Here is a 26,670-nt window from a genome sequence, read left to right as displayed (position 1 = left end):
TCAAATTGATAACCGTAAAACCACTAAACACACACAACATCAAATCTATAACCGTAAAACCACTAAACACACACACCATCAAATCTATAACCACAATATCACTAAACACACACACCATCAAATCTATAATCTTAAAACCACTAAACATACACACCACCAAATCTATAACCTTAAAACCACTAAACACACACAGCATCAAATCTATAACCGTAAAACCAATAAACACACACACCGTCAAATCGATAACCATACAACCACTAAACAGACACACCGTCAAATCTATAACCGTTCAACCACTAAACACACACACCATCAAATCTATAACCTTAAAACCACTAAACACACACACCACCAAATCTAGAACCTTGAAACCACAAAACACACACAGCATCAAATCTATAACCTTAAAACCACTAAACATACACACCACCAATTCTATAACCTTAAAACCACTAAACACACACACCATCAAATCAATAACCTTCAAACCACTAAACATACAAACCACCAAATATATAACCTTAAAACCACTAAACACACACAGCATCAAATCTATAACATTAAAACCACTAAAAACACACACCATCAAATCTATAACCTTAAAACCACTAAACACACACACCATCAAATCGATAACCACAATATCACTAAACACACACACCATCAAATCTATAACCACAATATCACTAAACACACACACCACCAAATCTATAACCTTAAAACCACTAAACACACACACCACCAAATCTACAACCTTAAAACCACTAAACACACACACCATCAAATCTATAACCTTAAAACCACTAAACATACACACCACCAATTCTATAACCTTAAAACTACTAAACACACACACCATCAAATCTATAACAATAAAACCACTAAACATACACACCACCAAATCTATAACCTTAAAACCACTAAACACACACAGCATCAAATCTATAACCGTAAAACGACTAAACACACACAGCATCAAATCGATAACCATAAAACCACTAAACACACACACCACCAAATCTATAACCTTAAAACCACTAAACACACACACCATCAAATCTATAAGCTTAAAACCACTAAACATACACACCACCAAATCTATAACCTTAAAACCACTAAACACACACACCATCAAATCTATTACCTTAAAACCACTAAACACACACAGCATCAAATCTATAACCGTAAAACCACTAATCACACACACCATCAAATCGATAACCATAAAACCACTATACACACACACCACCAAATCTATAACCTTTAAACCACTAAACACACACACCATCAAATCTATAACCTTCAAACCACTAAACATACACACCACCAAATCTATAACCTTAAAACCACTAAACACACACACCATCAAATCGATAACCACAATAGCACTAAACACACACACCATCAAATCTATAACCACAATATCACTAAACACACACACCATCAAATCTATAACCACAAAACCACTAAACACACACACCATCAAATCTATAACCACAATAGCACTAAACACACACACCATCAAATCTATAACCACAATAACACTAAACATACACACCATCAAATCTATAACCACAAAAGCACTAAACACACACACCATCAAATCTATAAACTTAAAGCCACTATACATACACACCACCAAATCTATAACCTTAAAACCACTGAACACACACAGCATCAAATCTATAACCGTAAAACCACTAAACACACACACCATCAAATCTATAACCGTAAACCCACTAAACACACACACCATCAAATCGATAAACGTAAAACCACTAAACTCACACACCATCAATTCTATAACCACAATAGCACTAAACACACACACCATCAACTCTATAACCACAATATCACTAAACACACACACCATCAAATCCATAAACACAAAACCACTAAACACACACACCATCAAATCTATAACCTTAAAACCACTAAACATACTCACAACCAAATCTATAACCTTAAAACCACTAAACACACACAGCATCAAATCTATAACCGTAAAACCACTAAACACACACCATCAAATCGATAACCGTAAAACCACTAAACACACACACCATCAAATCTATAACCGTAAAACCACTAAACACACACACCATAAAATCTATAACCACAATAGCACTAAACACACACACCATCAAATCGATAACCATAAAACCACTAAACACACACACCACCAAATCTATAACCTTAAAACCACTAAACACACACACCATCAAATCTATAATCTTAAAACCACTAAACACACGCACCATCAAATTGATAACCGTAAAACCACTAAACATACACACCATCAAATCGATAATCTTAAAACCACTAAACACACACACCATCAAATCGATAACATAAAAACCACTAAACACACACACCATCACATCTATAACCACAATATCACTAAACACACACAGCATCAAATCTATAATCTTAAAACCACTAAACATACACACCACCAAATCTATAACCTTAAAACCACTAAACACACACAGCATCAAATCTATAACCGTAAAACCACTAAACACACACACCGTCAAATCGATAACCATAAAACCACTAAACACACACACCGTCAAATCTATAACCGTCAAACCACTAAACGCACACACCATCAAATCTATAACCTTAAAACCACTAAACACACAAACCACCAAATCTACAACCTTAAATCCACTAAACACACACACCATCAAATCTATAACCTTAAAACCACTAAACATACACACCACCAATTCTATAACCTTAAAACTACTAAACACACACACCATCAAATCTATAACCTTCAAACCACTAAACATACACACCACCAAATCTATAACCTTAAAACCACTAAACACACACAGCATCAAATCTATAACATTAAAACCACTAAAAACACACACCATCAAATCTATAACCTTAAAACCACTAAACACACACACCATCAAATCGATAACCACAATATCACTAAACACACACACCATCAAATCTATAACCACAATATCACTAAACACAAACACCATCAAATCTATAACATTAAAACCACTGAAAACACACACCATCAAATCTATAACCTTAAAACCACTAAACACACACACCATCAAATCGATAACCACAATATCACTAAACACACACACCATCAAATCTATAACCACAATGTCATTAAACAAACACACCACCAAATCTATAACCTTAAAACTGCTAAACACACACAGCATCAAATCTATAACCGTAAAACCAATAAACACACACACCATCAAATCTATAACCATAAAACCACTAAACACACACACCACCAAATCTATAACCTTAAAACCACTAAACACACACACCATCAAATCTATAACCTTAAAACCACTAAACATACACAGCACCAAATCTATAACCTTAAAACCACTAAACACACACAGCATCAAATCTATAACCGTAAAACCACTAAACACACACACCATCAAATCGATAACCATAAAACCACTAAACACACACACCACCAAATCTATAACCTTAAAACCACTAAACACACACACCATCAAATCTATAACCGTAAAACCACTAAACACACACACCACCAAATCACCCAGAGCACCAACATGAACCAGCACAGCTCTCGCTCACACGCTCTGCTGACCATCACTGTCACAGGAACGGACACCAGGACCAACACCAAGACGGCAGGTAGGGCCTGTACCACTGGGCCTCGATCCACCTCAGCAACCAGCCAGTTCCCTATGCCCCTCCTCCATGCACAGCAGCCCGCCTGTGGAGCACCACCTTCCCCACACACCCCCCCCCACCAATCAGCCTCCCCCCAATCAGCCTCCCCCCATCAAGTCTCCCCACTCCCCCAGTCCCCCGCCACACCACCTCAGTGTCCCCACATCTCCCCACCCCAACCATCCCTCACCACCGGTCTCCCCACATGCTGTTCTACTGCACCCCCATCCCGCTCTATACCCGCCTCCCCGTGCCCCCCTCTCTCCCCATGCCCCCCTCTCTCCCCGTGTCCCCCTCACTCCCCGTGCCCCCCCTCCCCGTGCCCCCCTCTCTCCCCGTGCCCCCCTCTCTCCCCGTGCCCCCCTCTCTCCCCGTGCCCCGCTCTCTCCCCCGTGCCCCCCCTCCCCGTGCCCCCCTCTCTCCCCGTGCCCCCCTCTCTCTCTGTGCCCCCCTCTCTCCCCGTGCCCCCCACTCTCCCCACACCCCCCTCTCTCCCCGTGCCCCCCACTCTCCCCACACCCCCCTCTCTCCCCGTGCCCCGCACTCTCCCCGTGCCCCCCCTCTCTCGCCGTGCCCCCCACTCTCCCCACACCCCCCTCTCTCCCCGCGCACCCCCCTCTCTCCCCGTGCCCCCCCCCTGCCCGTGCCCCCCCACTCTCCCCACGCACCCCTCTCTCCCCGTGCCCCCCCTCTCCCCGTGCCCCCTCTCTCCCCGTGCCCCCCTCTCTCCCCGTGCCCCCTCTCTCCCCGTGCCCCCCTCTCTCCCCGTGCCCCCCCTCTCTCCCCGTGCCCCCCCACTCTCCCCGTGCCCCCCCTCTCTCCCCGTGACCCCCTCTCCCCGTGCCCCCCCTCTCTCCCCGTGCCCCCCTCTCTCCCCGTGCCCCCTCTCTCCCCGTGCCCCCCACTCTCCCCGTGCCCCCCCCTCTCCCCGTGCCCCCCCTCTCTCACCGTGCCCCCCCACTCTCCCCGTGCCCCCCACTCTCCCGACGCCCCCTCTCCCTGTGCCGCCCCCACACCCCCCTCTCTCCCCGTGCCCCCCACTCTCCCCGTGCCCCCCTCTCTCCCCATGCCCCTCCCTCCTCCCTGCACAACCTCCTCTCCCCGCACCACCCCCCACGCCCCCCTCCTCCCCGTGACCCCCGCTCCTCTCTCCCTGCACACACCCCTCTCCCCACGTTCCCACCCCCTCAGGGGTTGATGTCACTGAGTGAAGGCCGTCCTGACCTGGTTCTGCCCTGACAGGGAAGCTGAACCTGGTGGATTTGGCCGGCTCGGAGCGAGTCTGGAAATCGGGAGCGGAAGGTGAGAGGTTGAAGGAGGCTCAGAATATCAACAAATCCCTGCTGGCGCTCGGGGATGTCATCCAGGCTCTGAGAGCCAAACAGAACCACATCCCATTCCGGAATTCCAAGCTCACCTACCTGCTCCAGGATTCACTGGGAAAGGGCAACAAAACCGTCACGGTGGTCCAGGTAACAGAGCGAGAGAGAGTGTGTGTGCACATCTCTGTCTGTCTGTCTGTCTGTGTGACTCTGTCTGTGTCTCTGTCTGTGTGTGTCTCTGTCTGTGAGTGTCTCTGTCTGTGAGTGTCTCTGTCTGTGTGTGTCTGTCTGTAAGTGTCTGTGTGTGTCTCTGTGTGTGTCTCTGTGTGTGTCCCTGTCTGTGTCTCTGTGTCTCTGTGTCTTTGTGTGTGTCTGTGTGTGTGTGTGTGTGTGTCTCTGTGTCTATGTCTGTGTGTGTGTGTGTCTCTGTGTCTGTGTCTGTCTGTGTGTGTCTGTCTGTGTGTCTCTGTCTGTGTGTGTCTGTCTGTAAGTGTCTGTGTGTGTCTCTGTGTGTGTCTCTGTGTGTGTCCCTGTCTGTGTCTCTGTGTCTCTGTGTCTTTGTGTGTGTCTGTGTGTGTGTGTGTGTCTCTGTGTCTATGTCTGTGTGTGTGTGTCTCAGTGTGTGTCCCTGTCTGTGTCTCTGTGTCTCTGTGTCTTTGTGTGTGTCTGTGTGTGTGTGTGTGTCTCTGTGTCTATGTCTGTGTGTGTGTGTCTCTGTGTCTGTGTCTGTGTGTGTGTGTCTCTGTGTCTGTGTGTGTGTGTGTGTGTGTGTCTGTGTCTGTATCTCTGTATCTGTGTCTCTGTGTGTGTGTCCCTGTGTGTGTGTGTGTGAATGTGTCTGTCTTTTTTTATTCATTCACGGGATGTGGGCTTTGCTGGCTGGGCCAGCATTTATTACCCATCCCTGGTTGCCCTTGAGAAGGTGGTGGTGAGCTGCCTTCTTGAGCCGCTGCAGTCCATGTGGTGTAGGTACACCCACAGTGCTGTTAGGGAGGGAGTTCCAGGATTTTGACCCAGCGACAGTGAAGGGATGGTGATATATTTCCAAGAGAGGATGGTGAGTGACTTGGAGGGGAATTTCCAGGTGGTTGTGGTGTTGATGTAAAGGTAGAAATCACTCATAAGGGACCTGGGTAAACACACTGTGGGTTCATTTAAGTTTGACAGAGTGAAACATTGCTCTTCATCTCATCGTACTCATCGCCGTCATTTCCTGGTTTGTCAGTCACCTCGTGTACACGTATCTGACAGGATACCCGATAGTCAATCTTACTGCTCGAAGGTACCCGTTGTGTACGGTCTGTCTGGATCAGTGCACGTCTGGTTGTAGCTGCATCAGCCTTCGCTCTAGTCACTGCCGCTGCCAATGGCCCTTTCTGCCCCAGGCCTTGCAGGAGTGATGGAAAACCGGGCCTTTCCTTGGTGCCTGTAGAGGTCCACACTTTCCACATGTCTCCTTGGGTTTGGCTATTCTGGTGAATGAGTCAACAATTGGGGTTGTACTGAGGACCTGTGATCTTCATCAAGCTGTGAGGATCGCTCCATACTCAACTCCATCCTTGAGTAGCTCTTCGATAAGATACATTTTGGGCTTGTCTAGCAGATCATTCTGGACAATTCTGTCTGCTAGCTCTGCGTTTGAAGAATCACAGTACCCACCCTTTTCTCTGCATCTACTGATGAAGTGCTCTATGGGTTCTGTGGGCTATTGTCAAAATGACATGAACTCCAGTCGATGAATACGGAAGTTTAACCTGATCCTGAACCGGTCTCCAGTGTAATCCATGTCTTTTGGGGATCCTTTAGCTCTTCTGCTGTTAATCCTGATGTGTTTAGCCTGTGTAGACCTTTGTTCCCAATTGCTGGGTGAATTTTTATGGCTTTCTTGGGAGGTTCAGACACACCTGAAATCAAGGGGTGGAAATTTACCTGTGTAGGTCGGGCTGGGCGGGGCAGAGTCGATCGCCACCCGCGATTGGCTGCGTGCCGCCATTTTACGCGGGCAGGCCAATTAAGGCCCGTCAAACCTGTGCGGGCGGGCGGGTGGAGGAGGGAGAGTCGGGGCCTGCGCTCTTTTGCACATGCGCGTGAAAGAGTGTAGCAATCTCCCTGAGGCACGGAGCTTGTAGATGGTAAACGCTGCTGCTACTGTGCGTCGGTGGTGGAGGGAGTGAATGTTTGTGGATGGGGTGCCAATCAAGTGGACTGCTTTGTCCTGGATGGTGTCCAGCTTCTTGAGTGTTGTGGGAGCTACACTCATCCAGGCAAGTGGGGAGTATTCCATCACACTCCTAATTTGTGCCTTGTAGATGGTGGACAGGCTTTGAGGAGTCAGGAGGTTAGTTACTTGCCACAGGATTCCTAACCTCTGGCCTGCTCTTGTAGCCACAGTATTTATATGGCTAGTCCAGTTCAGTTTCTGGTCAATGGTAACCCCCAGGATGTTGATGGTGGGGGAATCAGTGATGGTAATGCCATTGAATGTCAAGGGGCGACAGTTAGATTCTCTCTTGTTGGAGATGGTCATTGCCTGGCACTTGTGTGGTGTGAATGTTACTTGCCACTTGTCAGCCCAAGCCTGGATATCACCCAGGTCTTGCTGCATTTGGACATGGACTGCTTCAATATCTGAGGAGTCGTGAATGGTGCTGAACATTGTGCAATCATCAGCGAACATCCCCACTTCTGACCTTATGATGGAAGGAAGGTCATTGATGAAGCAGCTGAAGATGGTTGGGCCGAGGACACTACCCTGAGGAACTCCTGCAGTGATGTCCTGGAGCTGAGATGACTGACCTCCAACAACCACAACCATCTTCCTTTGTGCTAGGTATGACTCCACCCAGCGGAGAGTTTTTCCCCCTGATTCCCATTGACTCCAGTTTTGCTAGGGCTCCTTGATGCCACACTCGGTCAAATGCTGCCTTGTTGTCAAGGGCAGTCACTCTCACCTCACCTTGGGAGTTCAGCTCTTTTGTCCATGTTTGAATCAAGGCTGTAATGAGGTCAGGAGCTGAGTGGCCCTGGCGGAACCCAAACTGGGTATCAATGAGCAGGTTATTGCTAAGCAAGTGCCGCTTGATAGCACTGTTGATGACCCCTTCCATTACTTTACTGATGATGGAGAATAGACTGATGGGGTGGTAATTGGCCGGGTTGGATTTGTCCTGCTTTTTGTGTACAGGACATACCTGGGCAATTTTCCACATAGCCGGGTAGATGCCAGTGTTGTAGCTGTACAGGAACAGCTTGGCTAGGGGCACGGCAAGTTCTGGAGCACAAGTCTTCAGTACTATTGCCGGAATATTGTCAGGGCCCATAGCCTTTGCAGTATCCAGTGCCTTCAGCTGTTTCTTGATATCATGTGGAGTGAATCGAATTGTCTGAAGACTGGCATCTGTGATACTGGGGACCTCTGGAGGAGGCCAAGATGGATCATCCACTCAGCACTTCTGGCCGAAGATTGTTGCAAATGCTGAGTCAGTAGTGAGGGAGTGCTGCACTGTCAGAGGGTCACTACTGAGGGAGTGCTGCACTCTTGGAGGGTCAGGACTGAGGGAGTGCTGCACTGTAAGAGGGTCAGGACTGAGGGAGTGTTGCACTGTCAGGGGCTCAGTACTGAGGGAGTGCTGCACTGTTGGAGGGTCAGTACATAGGGAGCACTGCACTTTTGGAGGGTCAGTACATAGGGAGTGCTGCACTGTCAGAAGGTCGTATTGAGGGAGCGCTGCACTGTCGGAAGGGTCAGTATTGAGGGAGTGCTGCACTGTCGGAGGATCAGTGCTGAGGGTGTGCTGCACTGTCAGAGGGTTAGTACTGAGGGAGTGCTGCACTGTCGGAGCGTCAGTGCTGAGGGAGTGCTGCACTGTCAGAAGGTCAGTACATAGGGAGCACTGCACTGTCGGAGGGTCAGTACTGAGGGAGTGCTGCACTGTCGGAGGGTCGGTACTGAGGGAGAGCCGCACTGTCAGAGGGTCAGTACTGAGGGTGTGCTGCACTGTCAGAGGGTCAGTACTGAGGGAGTGCTGCACTGTCGGAGCGTCAGTACTGAGGGAGTGCTGCACTGTCGGATGGTCAGGACTGAGGGAGTGCTGCACTGTCGGAGGGTCAGTACTGAGGGAGTGCTGCACTGTCAGAGGGCCTGTACGGAGGGAGTGCTGCACTGTCAGAGGGTCGTATTGAGGGAGTGCTGCACTGTCGGAGGGTCAGTACTGAGGGAGTGCTGCACTGTCAGAGGGTCAGGACTGAGGGAGTGCTGCACTGTCAGAGGGTCAGTACTGAGGGAGTGCTGCACTGTCAGAGGGCCTGTACGGAGGGAGTGCTGCAGAGAGTGTGACAGGGTAATGGGACTTGGTACAGGAAGCACTGAGTGTTGGATGAGCTAATGTGAGTCGATAGTGGATGATGGGAGGTCAGCCAACAGTTAGAATGAACTCTGGGCAGGACTTCCAGTAACCAGCTCTGTGCCTACAGGGCGTATTCACACAGAGTTAATCATTGTTGAAAACACCGAGCTCTCTGTTAGCAGGGATAAGCTCCAGTTATTATTCTTTCACTCTGACAGTCACAGGGAGGGCTCCCTGACCTCAGAGATGATCTCTCTGCCTTGACCTCAGATTTGCTGCTGTCAGTGTGTTTACTTTGGCAATAAGTTTGAAACTTTATTTGGAATCAAGAGCAGTGACACGTCATAAAATTATTGCTGTTCCTTTCCTGATTTTAAACACCTCGATTAAATCTCCCCTTAACCTTCTCTGCTCTGAGGAGGAACAATCCCGGCTTCTCCAGTCTCTCTACACGAACTGAACTCTCTCATCCCTGGAATAGTCCTGGTCAATCCCCTCTGAACGCTCCCTATGCTCTTCCCATCCTTCCTAACCTGCGCTGCCCAGAATCAAACCCAATTCTCCAGCTGCAGCCTAACCAGTTTTATAAAGGTTGAATATAATTTCCTCTCTTTTATATCCTGTGACCCCATTGATCATTCACCCCAGGAGAAGACCATTGGACCCATCTCTCCCAGTGTCACCTCCTTGAAAGAGCCTATCAATTAGCCCCACTCCTCTGTAGTTCCCCCACAGCCCTGCAAACGTAGCCTAAAGTTAGAAAGTCAAAGATCGCGTATTCCTCTTTTTAACTTGGCCTGCCAGTTGAGATGTATAAAACAAAAACAGAATTACCTGGAAAAACTCAGCAGGTGTGGCAGCATCGGTGGAGAAGAAAACAGTTGACGTTTCGAGTCCTCACGACCCTTCGGCAGAACTGAGTATAGTTAGGAGAGGGGTGAAATATAAGCTGGTTTAAGGTGGGGGGCGGGGGGAGAGAAGTTGAGGGTGTGGTGGTTGTGGAGATAAGCAAGCAGTGATAGGAGCAGATAATCAAAAGATGCCACAGACAAAAGGATCAAAGAGGTGTTGAAGGTGGTGATATTATCTAAGAAAAGTGCTAATTAAGAATGGATAGCAGGACACTCAAGGTACAGCTCTAATGGGGGTGGGTGGTCGTGAGGACTCGAAACGTCAACTGATTTCTTCTCCACCGATGCTGCCAGACCTGCTGAGTTTTTCCAGGTAATTCTGTTTTTGTTTTGGATTTCCAGCATCCGCAGTAGCTTTTAGCTTTTTGTTTTTATCAGTTGAGATGTACACATTGCCCAGATCTCTCTGTTCCAGCACCTACTTTAACATTCCGCCATTTCAGTTAACATCCTCGTTATTCCGAACAGAACCTATTCCGTGAGGATAGTGTGGTTCCGGGAAATCTGACCCACATGACGGAAATAGACATCTCAAATACTTGAACCATCGGCGATCACTTGGTCAAACGGGTAAAGATTGACGTCCCCGAAGATTAATCTCAAGGAGCAGACATCTGGAATGGAAACTCTGAGGGGGTTTCAGATACCCAGAAGTGACCCTCACCTCCAGACAGCCTAATTAAACGTGGCAGTTTTACGAACTGTCAAATTAACTCCAGCCTCATTAAACACAAACGCACATTAATCAGCTAGAATTCCAGTGGGATTTTCCCAGCCAGAGGGTGGGAGGGAGAGGAGAGCATTCCCCCTTTCGCAAAAGGCTGCATTCGATTGCAGAAACCCCAGGCAGGTCATTAACAGGAAGGGAAAATTGGGAGAGGATTTTATATAAAGCAGACATGATAATGACTGTTTTAAGGAACTGTCGCAGTTTTGGCAGAGCTTTGCCAATGCCGAAAGTCTGATAGACTGAGACAACAGCTGAACTTAATACTGGTTCATTCAGCTCCAGAACAAGCTGTGACTCGCTGGATTAACCCCCCCCTTCGCTTTGGCGCCAGAATGTTATGGGTTCCAGATCCACTCTCTGAAAATCTGAGCACACAATTCAAGCTGAAGCGTGCGCCATGTTCAGCTGCCGTCTCAGTCTATTGATCCCCCTCAGTCTGTCAACACTGTGACGCTCCCCTAAGGCAGTCATTATGTTGTCTGCTCCGTAAAATCCCCTTTGATCTTTTACCACCCTGTTTCCCCCTCTCTCGCCCTCCGTGCCCACCGACCTACACTGGTGCCCACTCAAGCAAAGTCTCAGTGTTAAAATTCTCACCCCTGTTTTCAAATCCCTCCGTGGCCTCACCCCCATATCCCTGGACTCTCCACCATGCCCCACAACTGTCCGAGGTATCTGCCCGCCTCTCCTGCTGGCCCTCCCACAGTGGGGAGGTCAGGGAGGGCACGCCAAGCTCCAACCGGACAGAGAATCGGGGTCCGGAGTCTTGGACGGACCCCAGCCAGAGGGGGCCGGGTCTGGGGGAGGAGGGGGTTTGGGGGAGGGAGGGGTTTGTTGAGTGGGCGGTAGGGAGAGGTGACTCCCCCCAACAAAGCCAAGTGGCATGAAGAGCCCAGTGGGTTAGGAACATAGGAAACAGGGGCAATAGGAGGCCATTCAGCCCCTTGACCTGTTCTGCCATTCAAGTAGATCATGGCTGATCTTCTCCCTTCTCAACATCTTCCCTGCGCTATCGTTAATATCTAGAAATCTATCGATCTCTGTCTTGGACAAACTCAGTCACTGAACTTCCACAGCCTCTGGGGTAGAGAATTCCAAAAATTCACCACCCCCCTGAGGGAAGAAATTCCTCTTCATTTCAATCCTAAAGGACCTGCCCCTTATTCTGAGACTGTGCCCCCTGGTTCTAGACCCCGCCCCACCAGCCAAGGGAAACGTCTTTGCTGCACCCCACCCTGTCACGCCCTGTAAAAATGTAACTTTCAGTGAGATCGCCCCTCATTCTTCCAAACTCTAGAGAATACAGGCCCCGTCTCCTCAACCTCCCCTCATAAAAGAGTCCCGCCATCCCAGGGATCGGTCTGGTGAACCTCCATTGTGCTCCCTCCATGGCCAGTATATCCTTCTTTGCATAAAACCAAAACTGTGCACAATACTCCTGACGCAATTCCCAATTCTCCAGGAACTCCCCTGGAGTCTCTAGGCTAATCTCCGGGACACTCACTGGGTAGCAAGGACCCAACAGGAAAATCAGGCAATAATACTTCAACAATATGTCTTCACCTCCTTACCAGAGTGTCAGGGGTGTGGTTGGGGGAGGGGAAGGCTGCTCGACTGGGTGAGGCGGTTGGAGGCCATGCGTCGGAATCTCCAGGAATGCTTCCAAAACAGAGGCGGCAACTTTAAAAAGCAGGAGAAATGCCGAGGACCCGGATTCATTTGTTCCCCGTGGAATCGCTGCAACAGAGGGGAGGAACATTCTAGCAAATCCATCCTGCCGCCCCACTGAATGAATTCCTACTTTCCGTGCAATTCCCAGGCTGGCCATTTCCTTTCCCCCGGGTTACTGTCCCGCCATAACTTTCGGGTGAATAAACAAACCGTCCGAGAGGTCAAATCACTTTATTAATCGAGGAACATTCCGGAACAGCAAGATCTCATTACAGGTCAAACTGAGTCAGCGATGCGAGCGCACGACCAGTGTTAACGGTGCACACGATGGCGGAGATCCAGAGGTTCAGGGAGGAGGCACAGGGAAAGCGTTCGAGGATCCCCAGACCGAGCGAATCAAAGCAGATTGTAGGGAACTCAAACCATGGGCAGTGCAGGGATTCACTTCACATCCCTGCATCAAATCAAACATTCCATCAACACGCAGCTCTGAGGGGCAACACTGACAGTTTCACAGCTCTCTCTTGGTCCAGTGGTCACCCTCTGTCCAAGGGTCACTCCCTGTCCAGGGGTCACTCTATGTCCAAGTGTAATTCTCCAATATTACTCTCTGTCCGGTCATCTGAACTGTCTGTTCAGGGCTCACCACTGATGTTACTCTCTGGCCAGAGTTCACTCCCTGTCCAGGGGTCACTCCCTGTCCAGGGGTCACTCTCTGATGTTGCTCTCTGCCCAAGGGTCACTCTCTGTCCAGGGGTCACTCTCTGATGTTACTCTGTATCCAGTGGTCACTCTCTGTCCAGGGATCACTCTCCAATGTTACTCTCTGTCCAGTAGTCACTGTCTGTTCAAGGTTCATACTGATGCTATTCTCTGTCCTGGTGTCCCTCTCTGTCTGGTGGTCACCTTCTGCCCAGCGGTCACTCTTTGTCCAGTGGTCACTCTCTGTCCAAGGGTCAATCTCTGATGTTACTCTTTGTCCAGTGGTCACCCTCTACCCAAGGGTCACTCTCCAATGTTACCCTGTCCAGGGGTCACTTTCTGTCCAATGTTACTCTCTAATATTACTCTCTGTCCTGAGGCCACTCACCGTCCAGCAGTGACTCCCTACTCAGGGATCACTCTCAGTCCAATGGTCGCTCTCTGTCCTGGGGGTCACTCTCTGTCCAGCGGTCACTCTCTGCCCAGGGATCATTCTCTATGTTACTCTCTGTCTCCGGCTGGTGCTGGTATGGGAGGGGATGGGGGAGGGTGATACTGAACCTGGGTTTCACTGCCACGCACCCTGTGATTGGCCATCCTGCTGCTCAATGGTGATGGCCAGGTCCAAACACGGTGATCTCAGCGATTGCCAGAGAGGTGTGCCGACCGGGTATCACCACGGTGACGTATCGGCCGATCATCCCATTGCAGCTAAAGTGCTGTGTTTCTCCAGGACTGATGGACTCAACCACTCCACACCTGCCAACACAGAAACACAAGGACATTAGGAAGAATAAGAGGCCATTCAGCCCCTCTAGACTTTTCTGCCAAATTCTAAGCCCCAACCCTATTTTCCCAGCTTTGCTCCATATCCCACAAAACCCTTGCCCAGTAAAATCTATTGAGCTCTATTTTGAAAGCTCTAATTGACTCCCAAAGCCCTCACCAAGAGGTTTTATGGGATTTGTAGTGTGCCTGTTGTGGAAATTCACTTTTAATGTAATCTACCTGTCGCAGGAGCTTTCCTCTGGCTAGTTTGCCTGTAACTGGAGTTTGCCTGTCGTTGGGAATTTGCCTGTAGCAGGAGTTTGTCTGTAGCAGGGGGTTTGCCTCTGGCAAGTTTGCCTGTAGTGTGAGATTGCCTGTAACAGGAGTTTGTCTGTAGTGGGAGTTTGCTTGCAGCAGGAGTTTGTCTGTAGTGGGAGTTTGCCTGCAGCAGGAGTTTGCCTCTGGCTAGTTTTCCTGTAGTGGGAATTTGTCAGCAGCTGGAGTTTACCTGTAGTGTGAGATTGCCCGTAACAGGAATTTGTCTGGAACAGGTGTTTGCAGCTGCAGTTTGGCTGTAGCAGGAGCTTGCCTTTAGTGAGGGTTTGCCTGTAGCGGGAGTTTGCTGTAGCTGGTGGTTTTGCCTGTAGTGGGAGTTTTTGCCTGCACCTAGAGCTTGACTGTAGCAGGGGTTTGCCTGTCACAGGAATTTTTCTATAGCTGAAGTTTGCCTGTAGTTGCCGTTTACCTGGCATTGGATTTGCCATTGTCTTCAAGCGAGTCTCCAATACGGACCTCTGCTCCGTTCAGGTCTCCCGGAACCCCGTCTATCCTGTTAGTGATGGACACGGTGCCCACCATAAAGGGGTGGAGAAGGTCCACCCTCCACCAGGGCTCCATCTCGGAGGTAGTGATGGAGCAGGAACCCAGGCTGCAGTCCGAGTTCACGTTCCCGTCTATTGCATTGATGGCATTCCCGAGATAATTTTCCAAGCTGGACTGAGTGGCTCTGCCTTGCAGGGCCAAGTTAATGTCTAAAGGTTAAACACAGAGATTTAGAGGGTTCCATAAACTTCTTGAAACATTACAATGAGCACCTTGTTCATTCTCCCTCCATGGGGAACTGCACTGTTAGGGTGTGGCTTACCTTCAGACTCCACATGTTCTCCTGGCCAATCTTCCATTCTCCCTAACCCTCAACTCAGTTAAAACTCTGCTGCACATATCCTAAATTACACTGAGTCCTGTTCGCCCACCACCCATAAGACCATAAGACATAGGGGCAGAAATTAGGCCAATCGGCCCATCGAGTCTGCTCCGCCATTCAATCATGGCTGATAAGTTTCTCAACCCCCTTCTCCCGCCTTCTCCCCTTAACCTTTGGTCTCCTTACTAATCAAGAACCTATCTATCTCGGTCTTAAACACACTCAATGACCTGGCCTCCACAGCCTTCTGTGGCAATGAGTTCCATAGATTCACCACTCGCTGGCTAAAGAAGTTTCTCCTCATCTCTGTTCTAAAAGGTCTTCCCTTTACTCTGAGGCTGTGCCCTCGGGTCCTAGTCTCCCCTACTAATGGAAACATCTTCCCCACGTCCACTCTATCCAGGCCTTTCAGTATTCTGTAAGTTTCAATCAGATCCCCCCTCATCCTTCTAAACTCCATCGAGTATAGACCCAGCGTCCTCAAACGTTCCTCATATGTTAAGCCTTTCATTCCTGCGGTCATTCACGTGAACCTCCTCTGGACCCTCTCCAGGGCCAGCACATCCTTCCTGAGATACGGGGCCCAAAATTGCTCACAATATTCTAAATGTGGTCTGACCAGAGCCTTATAAAGCCTCAGCAGCACATCCCTGCTTTTATATTCTAGTCCTCTCGAAATAAATGCCAACATTGCATTTGCCTTCCTAACCACCGACTCACCCCTGGTCTCAGTACCCTGCATTGGCTCCCAGTCAGGCAATGCCTCGATTTTAAAATCGATCAGTGTCTGTCTTTCTCCCATAAGCACTCTCTCTTCATCCCTCTCCACTTCTCTATCTCTTTACCCCGCTCCCTCTTTCTCTCTGTGTCACTGTCCTTTTCTTTCTCTCTCCCTCCGATTCTCCGCTCTGCATCCCACCTCAGACTCATATCCATCCCGGAAAACCGGCTTGCTCCTTACCTGGATCAATGTGGGCTTTTCCTAATCCAGACACCACTAGAAGAACAGCAAAAACTTGGAGGAGCATCCTGCGGAGAGACAGACGGGGATTTAACACCTGGTCTACTTACACCTCACAAATAATTCCTCAAATTTACAGCTCTTCCCAGTTATCATCAGCTCAGGGACCTTACACAATCTGAGAAAGACCAGTTAATGGCTGCCCTTATCTTGGTACCAGGGGATGGATCTGGGCAGATGGAGGAGTATCAGTGGGAGGGGATTTGAGTGATAGTGATCAGAATTCAGATTTGCTCAACTTAGATTCATCATCATTATGGAAAAGATTAAAGATAGACCAGGAATGTGACCACCGACACACGGTATCAGCAGTGTGTGTACCATCTACAAGATGCACTGCAGGAACTCACCAAGGCTCCTCAGACAGCACCTTCCAAACCCACGACCACTACCATCTAGAAGGACAAGGGCAGCAGATAGATGGGAACACCACCACCTGGAAGTTCCCCTCCAAGTCACTCACCATCCTGACTTGGAAACATATCGCTGTTCCTTCACTGTCGCTGGGTCAAAATCCTGGTACTCCCTCCCTAACAGCACTGTGGGTGTACTTACATCCATTTTATTTAACCCTTTCATGGTACCATAAGACATACCCCGCATTTGTTGCCCATGCCTGATTGTCCTTGAACTGAATGACTTGCTCGGCCATTTCAGAGGGCATCAACCACATTGCTGTGGGTCTGGAGTCACATGTAGGCCAGACCAGGTAAGGATGGCAGATTTCCTTCCCTAACAGGCATTAGTGAACCAGATGGATTTTTACAACAACTGATAATGGTTTCATGGTCACCGTTACTGAGGCTAGTTAAGGTTCCACGTTCGTTGTTTAAATTTAAGTTCCACTCCCAGGTGCCCCCTGTAAATATTAACACACTCCTGGGGGCCCCCTGTAAATATTAACACACTCCCGGACAGCCTCTGTAAATATTAACACACTCCCGGACTCCCCCTGTAAATATTAACACACTCCCGGACACCCCCTGTAAATATTAACACACTCCCGGACACCCCCTGTAAATTTTAACACACTCCCGGGGGCCGCCTGTAAATATTAACACACTCCCGGAGACCCCCTGTAAATATTAATACACTCCCGGAGACCCCCTGTAAATATTAACACGCTCCCAGAGACCCCCTGTAAATATTAACACACTCACAGAGACCCTCTGTAAATATTAACACACTCCCGGAGACACCCTGTAAATATTCACACACTCCCGGAGACCCCCTGTAAATATTAACACACTCACAGAGACCCCCTGTAAATATTAACACACTCCCGGGGACCCCCTGTAAATATTAACACACTCCCGGAGACGCCCTGTAAATATTAACACACTCCCGGTGACCCCCTGTAAATATTAACACACTCCCGGAGACGCCCTGTAAATATTAACACACTCCCGGAGACGCCCTGTAAATATTAACACACTCCCGGGGACCCCCTGTAAATATTAACACACTCCCGGGGACCCCCTGTAAATATTAACACACTCCCGGAGACGCCCTGTAAATATTAACACACTCCCGGTGACCCCCTGTAAATATTAACACACTCACAGAGACCCCCCTGTAAATATTAACACACTCCTGGAGACCTCCTGTAAATATTAACACTCTCCCGGTGACCCCCTGTAAATATTAACACACTCCCGGAGACCCCCTGTAAATATTAACACACTCCCGGAGACCCCCTGTAAATATTAACACACTCCCAGAGACCCCCTGTAAATATTAACACACTCCCGGAGACCTCCTGTAAATATTAACATACTCCCGGAGACTCCCTGTAAATATTAACACACTCCCAGAGACCTCTGTAAATATTAACACACTCACAGAGACCCTCTGTAAATATTAACACACTCCCGGAGACCCCCTGTAAATATTAACACACTCCTGGAGACACCCTGTAAATATTAACACACTCACAGAGAACCCCTGTGAATATTAACACACTCCCGGGGACCCCCTGTAAATATTAACACACTCCCGGAGACGCCCTGTAAATATTAACACACTCCCGGAGATGCCCTGTAAATATTAACACACTCCCGGAGACGCCCTGTAAATATTAACACACTCCCGGGGACCCCCTGTAAATATTAACACACTCCCGGAGACCCCCTGTAAATATTAACACACTCCCGGAGACGCCCTGTAAATATTAATACACTCCCGGTGACCCCCTGTAAATATTAACACACTCACAGAGACCCCCCTGTTAATATTAACACACTCCCGGAGACCCCCTGTAAATATTAACACTCTCCCGGTGACCCCCTGTAAATATTAACACACTCCCGGAGACCCCCTGTAAATATTAACACACTCCCGGAGACCCCCTGTAAATATTAACACACTCCCAGAGACCCCCTGTAAATATTAACACACTCCCGGAGACCCCCTGTAAATATTAACACACTCACGGAGACACCCTGTAAATATTAACACACTCCTTGGGGCCCCCTGTAGCTATTAACACACTCCCGGAGACCCCCTGTAAATATTAACACACTCCCGGAGACCCCCTGTAAATATTAACACACTCCTTGGGGCCCCCTGTAAATATTAACACACTCCCGGAGACCCCCCTGTAAATATTAACACACTCCCAGAGACCCCCTGTAAATATTAACATACTCACAAAGACCCCCTGTAAATATTAACACACTCCCGGAGACCCCCTGTAAATATTAACACACTCCCGGAGACCCCCTGTAAATATTAACACACTCCCGGAGACCCCCTGTAAATATTAACACGCTCCCGGAGACCCCCTGTAAATATTAACATGCTCCCGGAGACCCCCTGTAAATATTAACACACTCCCGGAGACCCCCTGTAAATATTAACACACTCCCGGAGACACCCTGTAAATATTAACACACTCCCGGAGACCCCCTGTAAATATTAACACGCTCCCGGAGACCCCCCTGTAAATATTAACACGCTCCCGGGGACCCCCTGTAAGTATTAACACACTCACAGAGACCCCCTGTAAATATTAACACACTCCCGGGGACCCCCTGTAAATATTAACACACTCACAGAGACCCCCTGTAAATATTAACACACTCCCGGGGACCCCCTGTAAATATTAACACACTCACAGAGACCCCCTGTAAATATTAACACACTCCCGGAGACCCCTTGTAAATATTAACACACTCACAGAGACACCCTGTAAATATTAACATACTCCCGGAGACCCCCTGTAAATATTAACACACTCCCGGAGACCCCCTGTAAATATTAACACACTCCCGGGGACCCCCTGTAAATATTAACAAACTCCCGGAGACCCCCTGTAAATATTAACACACTCCCGGAGACCCCCTGTAAATATTAACACACTCACAGAGACCCCCTGTAAATATTAACACACTCCCGGGGACCCCCTGTAAATATTAACACACTCACAGAGACCCCCTGTAAATATTAACACACTCCCGGGGACCCCCTGTAAATATTAACACACTCACAGAGACCCCCTGTAAATATTAACACACTCCCGGGGACCCCCTGTAAATATTAACACACTCACAGAGACCCCCTGTAAATATTAACACACTCCCGGAGACCCCTTGTAAATATTAACACACTCACAGAGACACCCTGTAAATATTAACATACTCCCGGAGACCCCCTGTAAATATTAACACACTCCCGGGGACCCCCTGTAAATATTAACACACTCCCGGGGACCCCCTGTAAATATTAACACACTCCCGGGGACCCCCTGTAAATATTAACACACTCCCGGGGACCCCCTGTAAATATTAACACACTCCCGGGGACCCCCTGTAAATATTAACACACTCCCGGAGACCCCCTGTAAATATTAACACACTCCCGGGGACCCCCTGTAAATATTAACACACTCCCGGAGACCCCCTGTAAATATTAACACACTCCCGGAGACCCCCTGTAAATATTAACACACTCCCGGGGACCCCCTGTAAATATTAACACACTCCCGGAGACCCCCTGTAAATATTAACACACTCCCGGGGACCCCCTGTTAATATTAACACACTCACAGAGACCCCCTGTAAATATTAACACACTCCCGGAGACCCCCTGTAAATATTAACACACTCCCGGGGACCCCCTGTAAATATTAACACACTCACAGAGACCAGCTCACACTAAACACAGGCTACAATTGTCACTGTCTTGTGCAATGTTTGGCATTTTATGTTGGTTTTTTGGTGAAGATGTGCAGCTTGACTCGTACTTCGGTCGCTCTTACCTGGTGAGTTTGTTTCCAAGGGTGTGGATGAGCTGGCTCTGCAGATGCTCTGCTGGTTAATGTTGCTGTCGTTCCTCATTTATAATCCCCACCTCATCTCTGAGATTCCACCTGTGACACAATGTATTGGTCAGCAGCCAGTTCTTCAGCGTGGGACATTGCAACAGAGGGGGAGATGAGGTTGAGGGATTGTGAAACCAGTAAACAAAGTAAACTATCTGGAAATCAAAATAAAGTGAGAGTGAGAGACAGTGACCAAGAGGGAAGAGAGAGAGAGCTACAGAGACAGAGAGAGAGGGAGAGCTACAGAGACAGAGAGAGAGGGAGAGCTACAGAGACAGAGAGAGAGGGAGAGAGAGAAAACACAAGAACACAAGGAATAGGAGCAGGAATAGGCCACTCAGCCCATCCAGCCTGTTCCGCCATTCAGGACCATCATGGCCGATCTTGGGCTTCAACCCCATTTTCCCGCTCACTCCCCGTAACCGTTCATTCCCCGAGACACCAAAAATCTGTCTTTCCCAGCCTTAAACAGATCCAACGATGGAGCACCCACAATCCTCTGGGGGAGAGAATTCCAAATATTCACAACCCTATGGGGAGAGAGTGGGGCAGTGGGATTAGTTTCGGGATAGATACAGGGCTATGGGGAGAGAACGGGGCAGTGGGATTAGTTTAGGGATAGATACAGGGCTATGGGGAGAGAGTGGGGCAGTGAGATTAGTTTGGGATTGATACAGGGCTATGGAGAGAGAGTGGGGCAGTGGGATTAGTTTGGGATTGATACAGGGCTATGGGGAGAGAGTGGGGCAGTGGGATTAGTTTGGGATTGATACAGGGCTATGGAGAGAGAGTGGGGCAGTGAGATTAGTTTGGGATTGATACAGGGCTATGGAGAGAGAGTGGGGCAGTGGGATTAGTTTGGGATTGATACTGGGCTATGGGGAGAGAGTGGGGCAGTGGGATTAGTTTGGGGATTGATACAGGGCTATGGGGAGAGAACGGGGCGGTGGGATTAGTTTGGGATTGGTACAGGGCTATGGGGAGAGAGTGGGGCAGTGGGATTAGTTTGGGATTGATACAGGGCTATGGGGATAGAGTGGGGCAGTGGGATTAGTTTGGGATTGATACAGGGCGAGGGGGAGAGAGTGGGGCAGTGGCATTAGTTTGGGATTGATACAGGGCTATGGGGAGAGAGTGGGGCAGTGAGATTAGTTTGGGATTGATACAGGGTTATGGGGAGAGAGTGGGGCAGTGGGATTAGTTTGGGATTGATACAGGGCTGTGGGGAGAGAGTGGGGCAGTGGGATTAGTTTGGGATTGATACAGGGCTATGGGGAGAGAGTGGTGACAGTGGGATTAGTTTTGGATTGATACAGGGCTATGGGGAGAGAGCGGGACAGTGGAATTAGTTTGGGATTGATACAGGGCTATGGGGAGAGAGTGGTGACAGTGGGATTAGTTTGGGGATTGATACAGGGCTATGGGGAGAGAGCGGGGCAGTGGGATTAGTTTGGGATTGATACAGGGCTATGGGGAGAGAGTGGGGCAGTGGGATTAGTTTGGGATTGATACAGGGCTATGGGGAGAGAGTGGGGCAGTGGGATTAGTTTGGGATTGATACAGGGCTATGGGGAGAGAGCGGGGCAGTGGGATTAGTTTGGGATTGATACAGGGCTATGGGGAGAGAGTGGGGCAGTGGCATTAGTTTGGGATTGATACAGGGTTATGGGGAGAGAGTGGGGCAGTGGGATAAGTTTGGCATTGATACAGGGCTTTGGGGAGAGAGTGGGGCGGTGGGATTAGTTTGGAATTGATACAGGGCTATGGGGAGAGAGTGGGGCAGTGGGATTAGTTTGGGATTGATACAGGGCTATGGGGAGAGAGTGGGGCAGTGGGATTAGTTTGGGATTGATACAGGGCTATGGGGAGAGAGCGGGGCAGTGGAATTAGTTTGGGATTGATACAGGGCTATGGAGAGAGAGCGGGGCAGTGGGATTAGTTGGGGATTGATACTGGGCTATGGGGAGAGAGCGGTGCACTGGGACTAGTTTGGGGATTGATACAGGGCTATGGGGAGAGAGCGGGGTAGTGGGATTAGTTTGGGATTGATACTGGTTTTTGGGAGAGAGAGTGGGATTATTTTGGGATTGATACTGGTTTTCGGGAGAGAGAGTAGGATTATTTTGGGATTGATACTGGTTTTCGGGAGAGAGAGTGGGATTATTTTGTGATTGATACTGATTTTCAGGAGAGAGAGTGGGATTAGTCTGGGATTGATACTGGCTTTCGGGAGAGAGAGTGGGATGAGCTTGCTTCTATCTGGATCACAGGGATCGCAGTTTCCGGCTAACGGAATGTGGGATAAACTGACAGGAAAAATCCAAAGCTGTGACGCGTACCGATGGTCATGTTACAGTACACCCTCCCCAGTATCCGGCTTGTCCCACAATTCTCCCTTTCAGTGTGTTCACTTCAGTAATTTCCAGAAGTATTCGAAGGGTTAACTGTTGCCAAATCTAGACCTCCCTGGTTGTCTAGAGGAATACAGGGGAAGATCAAACAGAAAAAGAAAGCGTACGATAGGCACAAAGAACTAAGCACTGCAGATAGCCTAGACGAATATCGGAAGTGCAGGGACGAAGTAAAAAAGGAAATAAGGAAATCAAAGACAGGGCATGAAAAAAGATTATCAAGTAAAGTTAAAGATAACCCAAAGATGTTTTACCAATACATTAATGCTAAAAGGTTAGTTAAGGAAAAAGTGGGACCTATCAGAGATGAAGATGGAAACTTGTGTGTAGATGCAGAGGCTGTGGGAAGGGTTTTGAATGAATATTTTGTCTCTGTGTTTACAAAGGAAAGGGAGGATGTAGATATAGTAGTCCAGGAGGAACACTGCGAGATATTGGACAGGATAGTCATAAAGAGAGAGGAAGTACTCGAAGGGTTGAAATCCTTGAAAGTTGATAAGTCACCAGGGCCAGATGGATTGTTTCCGAAGCTGCTGAAGGAAGTCAGGGAGGAGATAGCAGATGCTCTGAGGATGATTTTCCAATCTTCACTAGATACAGGGGAGGTACCGGAGGACTGGAGAAATGCAAACGTAGTTCCATTGTTTAAAAAGGGATCAAAGGAAATGCCAAACAATTATAGGCCAGTTAGTCTTACATCGATGGTGAGCAAATTAGTAGAATCAATCCTGAGAGATAGGATTAACTGTCATGTGGAAAGGCATGGACTAGTCAGGGATGGTCAGCATGGATTTGTTAAAGGAACGTCTTGCCTCACAAATTTGATTGAATTCTTTGAGGAAGTGACAAGAAGAGTTGATGAAGGTAGTGCAGTGGATGTTGTGTACATGGATTTTAGCAAGGCATTTGACAAGGTCCCACATGGCAGATTGGTCAGGAAAGTAAAAGCCCATGGGATTCAGGGTAATGTGGCAAACTGGATAAATGGTTGGCTTTGTAACAGGAAACAAAGGGTAATGGTCAATGGATGCCCTTGTGAATGGAAAGTTGTCTCAAGTGGTGTTCCACAGGGCTCGGTGTTGAGACCCTTGCTGTTTGTGTTATATATTAACGATCTGGACGTGTACGTGGGGGGCAAGATTGGGAAATTTAGTGTAGTGTAGTGTAGTGGATAGTGTAGAGGATAGCCATAATCTCCAAAACGATATAGATGGGTTGGTGGAGTGGGCGGTAAAGCGGCAGATGGATTTTAACATACAGAAGTGTGAGGTCATATATTTAGGGAGGTCAAACAGTTATAGGGATTACAAAATAAATGGGAATATACTAAGAGGGTAGATGAAGTGAGAGATCTTGGCGTACAAGTACACAGGTCCCTGAAGGCAGCAGTTCAAGTAGACAAGGTTGTAAAGAAGGCATATGGAATGCTCTCCTTCATTGGCAGAGGTATAGAATATAAAAGTAAGGATATAATGTTGGAATTGTATAAAACACTGGTGAGGCCACAACTGGAGTATTGTGTGCAGTTCTGGTCACCACATTACAGGAAGGACGTAATAGCTCTGGAGAGAGTGCAGAGGACATTTACAAGAATGTTGCCAGGGTTAGAAAAGTGTAGCTACGAGGAGAGATTGGATAGGTTGTGGTTATTTTCCTTAGAACAAAGAAGGCTGAGAGGTGACTTGATTGAGGTGTACAAAATTATGAGGGGAATAGAGAGAGTGAACAGTATCAAATTGTTTCCCTTGGTGGAGAATTCTAGAACCAGGGGACATAGATTCAAGATAAATGGCAGAAGGTGTAGGGGGGACATGAGGAAGAACTTTTTTATGCAGAGGGTAGTGGGTGTCTGGAATTCGCTGCCCAAGTTGGTGGTAGAGGCAGAAACTCTAAACTCTTTTTAAAAAGTACCTGGATCTGCACCTAAAGTGCTGTAAACTGCAGGGCTATGGGCCGGGTGCAGGAAGGTGGGATTAGAAAGGGCACCTGGGTGTCCTCAGGCTGGCATGGACAAGATGGGCCGAATGGCCTCCTCCTGTGCTGTAACTTTTCTATGGTTCTATTGCATAAAATCAAGAATGATTCTTGAGAAATCACAGAGAAGGGTGATGTGTGATTGCCGGCTGCTTTAATCAGATCCTCAGGTCTAGTTTTGATCAGAAGTGAACATTTCGGACAGCAATGAACCGGGACTGAGCCCAACAACACCATCAAAATAAAATTCAGAAAATCATCAACGTCTGGATATTCCAGAATACCACAACCACTGGGCCTTGCACAATGTTACTGAAGAAATTCTGTATTTCTCATGTGTCGGTGCAGATTAGATGAGCTGAAGGGCCTCTTCTGCACTGTGTGATTCTGTGATTCTGTGATCTCAGAGTCTGGTGAGCCTTTGCTGCACTCCCTCCACGGCCAGTATATCCTTCCTTGCTCCAGGTGTGGTCTCACCAAGGCCCTGTACAATTGCAGCAAGACTTCCTCACTCTTGTAACCAAATGCCCGTGCATTAAAAGCTAACAAACCATTTGCTTTCCTAAATGTTTGCTGCATCTGAATGCCAACTTTTAGGCAATAATGGGGGAGGCAGATGCCTCGCGTAATTACAATAAAACCATTGTCGATTGTTGTAAAAACCCATCTGGTTCACTAATGTCCGTTAGGGAAGGAAATCTGCTGTCTTCACCTGGTCTGGCCTACATGTGACTCCAGACCCACAGCAACGTGGTTGTCTCTAAAATGACCCAGCAGCTACTCAGTTCTCAAGGGCAATTAGGGATGGGCAGCAATAGCTGGCCTAGAGAACGATGCACAGAACCCAGGACCGAATAGATTGGAATATTCTCTCTTATAACATCAGGTGTCAAACTCTCAATGAACTTTACAACTTATCATGAGTTAGTGCAGCAGCAAAGTACCACATTTCATCACATCCCATCAAACACTCCCAGGACAGATACAGCATAGGGTTAGATATAGAGTAAAGCTCCCTCTACACCTTCCCCATCAAACACTCCCAGGACAGGTACAGCACGGGGTTAGATACAGAGTAAAGCTCCTTCTACACTGTCCTCATCAAACACTCCCAGGACAGGTACAGCATGGGGTTAGATACAGAGTAAAGCTCCCTCTACACCGTCCCCATCAAACACTCCCAGGGCAGGTACAGCACGGGGTTAGATACAGAGTAAAGCTCCCTCTACGGAAGCTGATAAGTGTGTGACCTTCTCCTGATAGGGAATAGAATGCAGCATTCGTTCTAATGCTCTGGAATAAGTTTGGCTTTTCAAAAGTCCCAACAACCCTCAGTGGCTTTTCCCTGTTGTGAGGGTAAATTTTTAGCTTCTGTGAATTGCGGAGACCGGGTCAGTTCTGAAGTTTTCTGAATGTTTTGTCTCTATGATATTGACAGGTGATTGTATATCTCCGAGAACATGTACCTCTCTTCAGCCAATTGTCACTGTCATACGTGGCCTCTTTCTGTGTGGAAAAGAAAGCACAGACGGAATCGACATCAGCTACGTTCCCTTTCCACTTTTGCAAGTCTCATTCTTCTGTATGTGTTGGTCT

At 48.2% G+C, this 26,670-nt stretch overlaps 1 protein-coding gene across 2 annotated transcripts; it reads right to left on the bottom strand.

Moving 5' to 3' along the window:
- Positions 1-12,888: 12,888 nt before the first annotated feature.
- Positions 12,889-20,771, bottom strand: LOC144674821 (fucolectin-1-like). Of its 2 annotated transcripts, none has more exons than XM_078536022.1 (4): positions 20,612-20,765; positions 16,309-16,376; positions 14,889-15,174; positions 12,889-14,134 (listed from the first exon to the last, which is right to left on the bottom strand). In XM_078536022.1, the coding sequence occupies exons 2-4, from the start codon at positions 16,373-16,375 to the stop codon at positions 13,981-13,983; spliced, it is 507 nt and encodes a 168-aa protein (XP_078392148.1). In that variant the 5' UTR covers position 16,376; positions 20,612-20,765; the 3' UTR covers positions 12,889-13,980. The 2 variants fall into 2 exon arrangements, with proteins under 2 accessions (XP_078392148.1, XP_078392149.1); XM_078536023.1 differs by having other exon boundaries at positions 13,886-14,134; positions 20,627-20,771.
- Between the last annotated feature and the right edge of the window lie 5,899 nt (positions 20,772-26,670).

Source organism: Cetorhinus maximus, chromosome 3 (genome assembly GCF_964194155.1).
Source record: "Cetorhinus maximus chromosome 3, sCetMax3.hap1.1, whole genome shotgun sequence".
NCBI classification, from domain to species: Eukaryota; Metazoa; Chordata; class Chondrichthyes; order Lamniformes; family Cetorhinidae; genus Cetorhinus; species Cetorhinus maximus.
The sequence above is the reverse complement of the archived record's forward strand: the minus strand, read 5'-3'. Positions and strand labels throughout refer to the sequence as shown.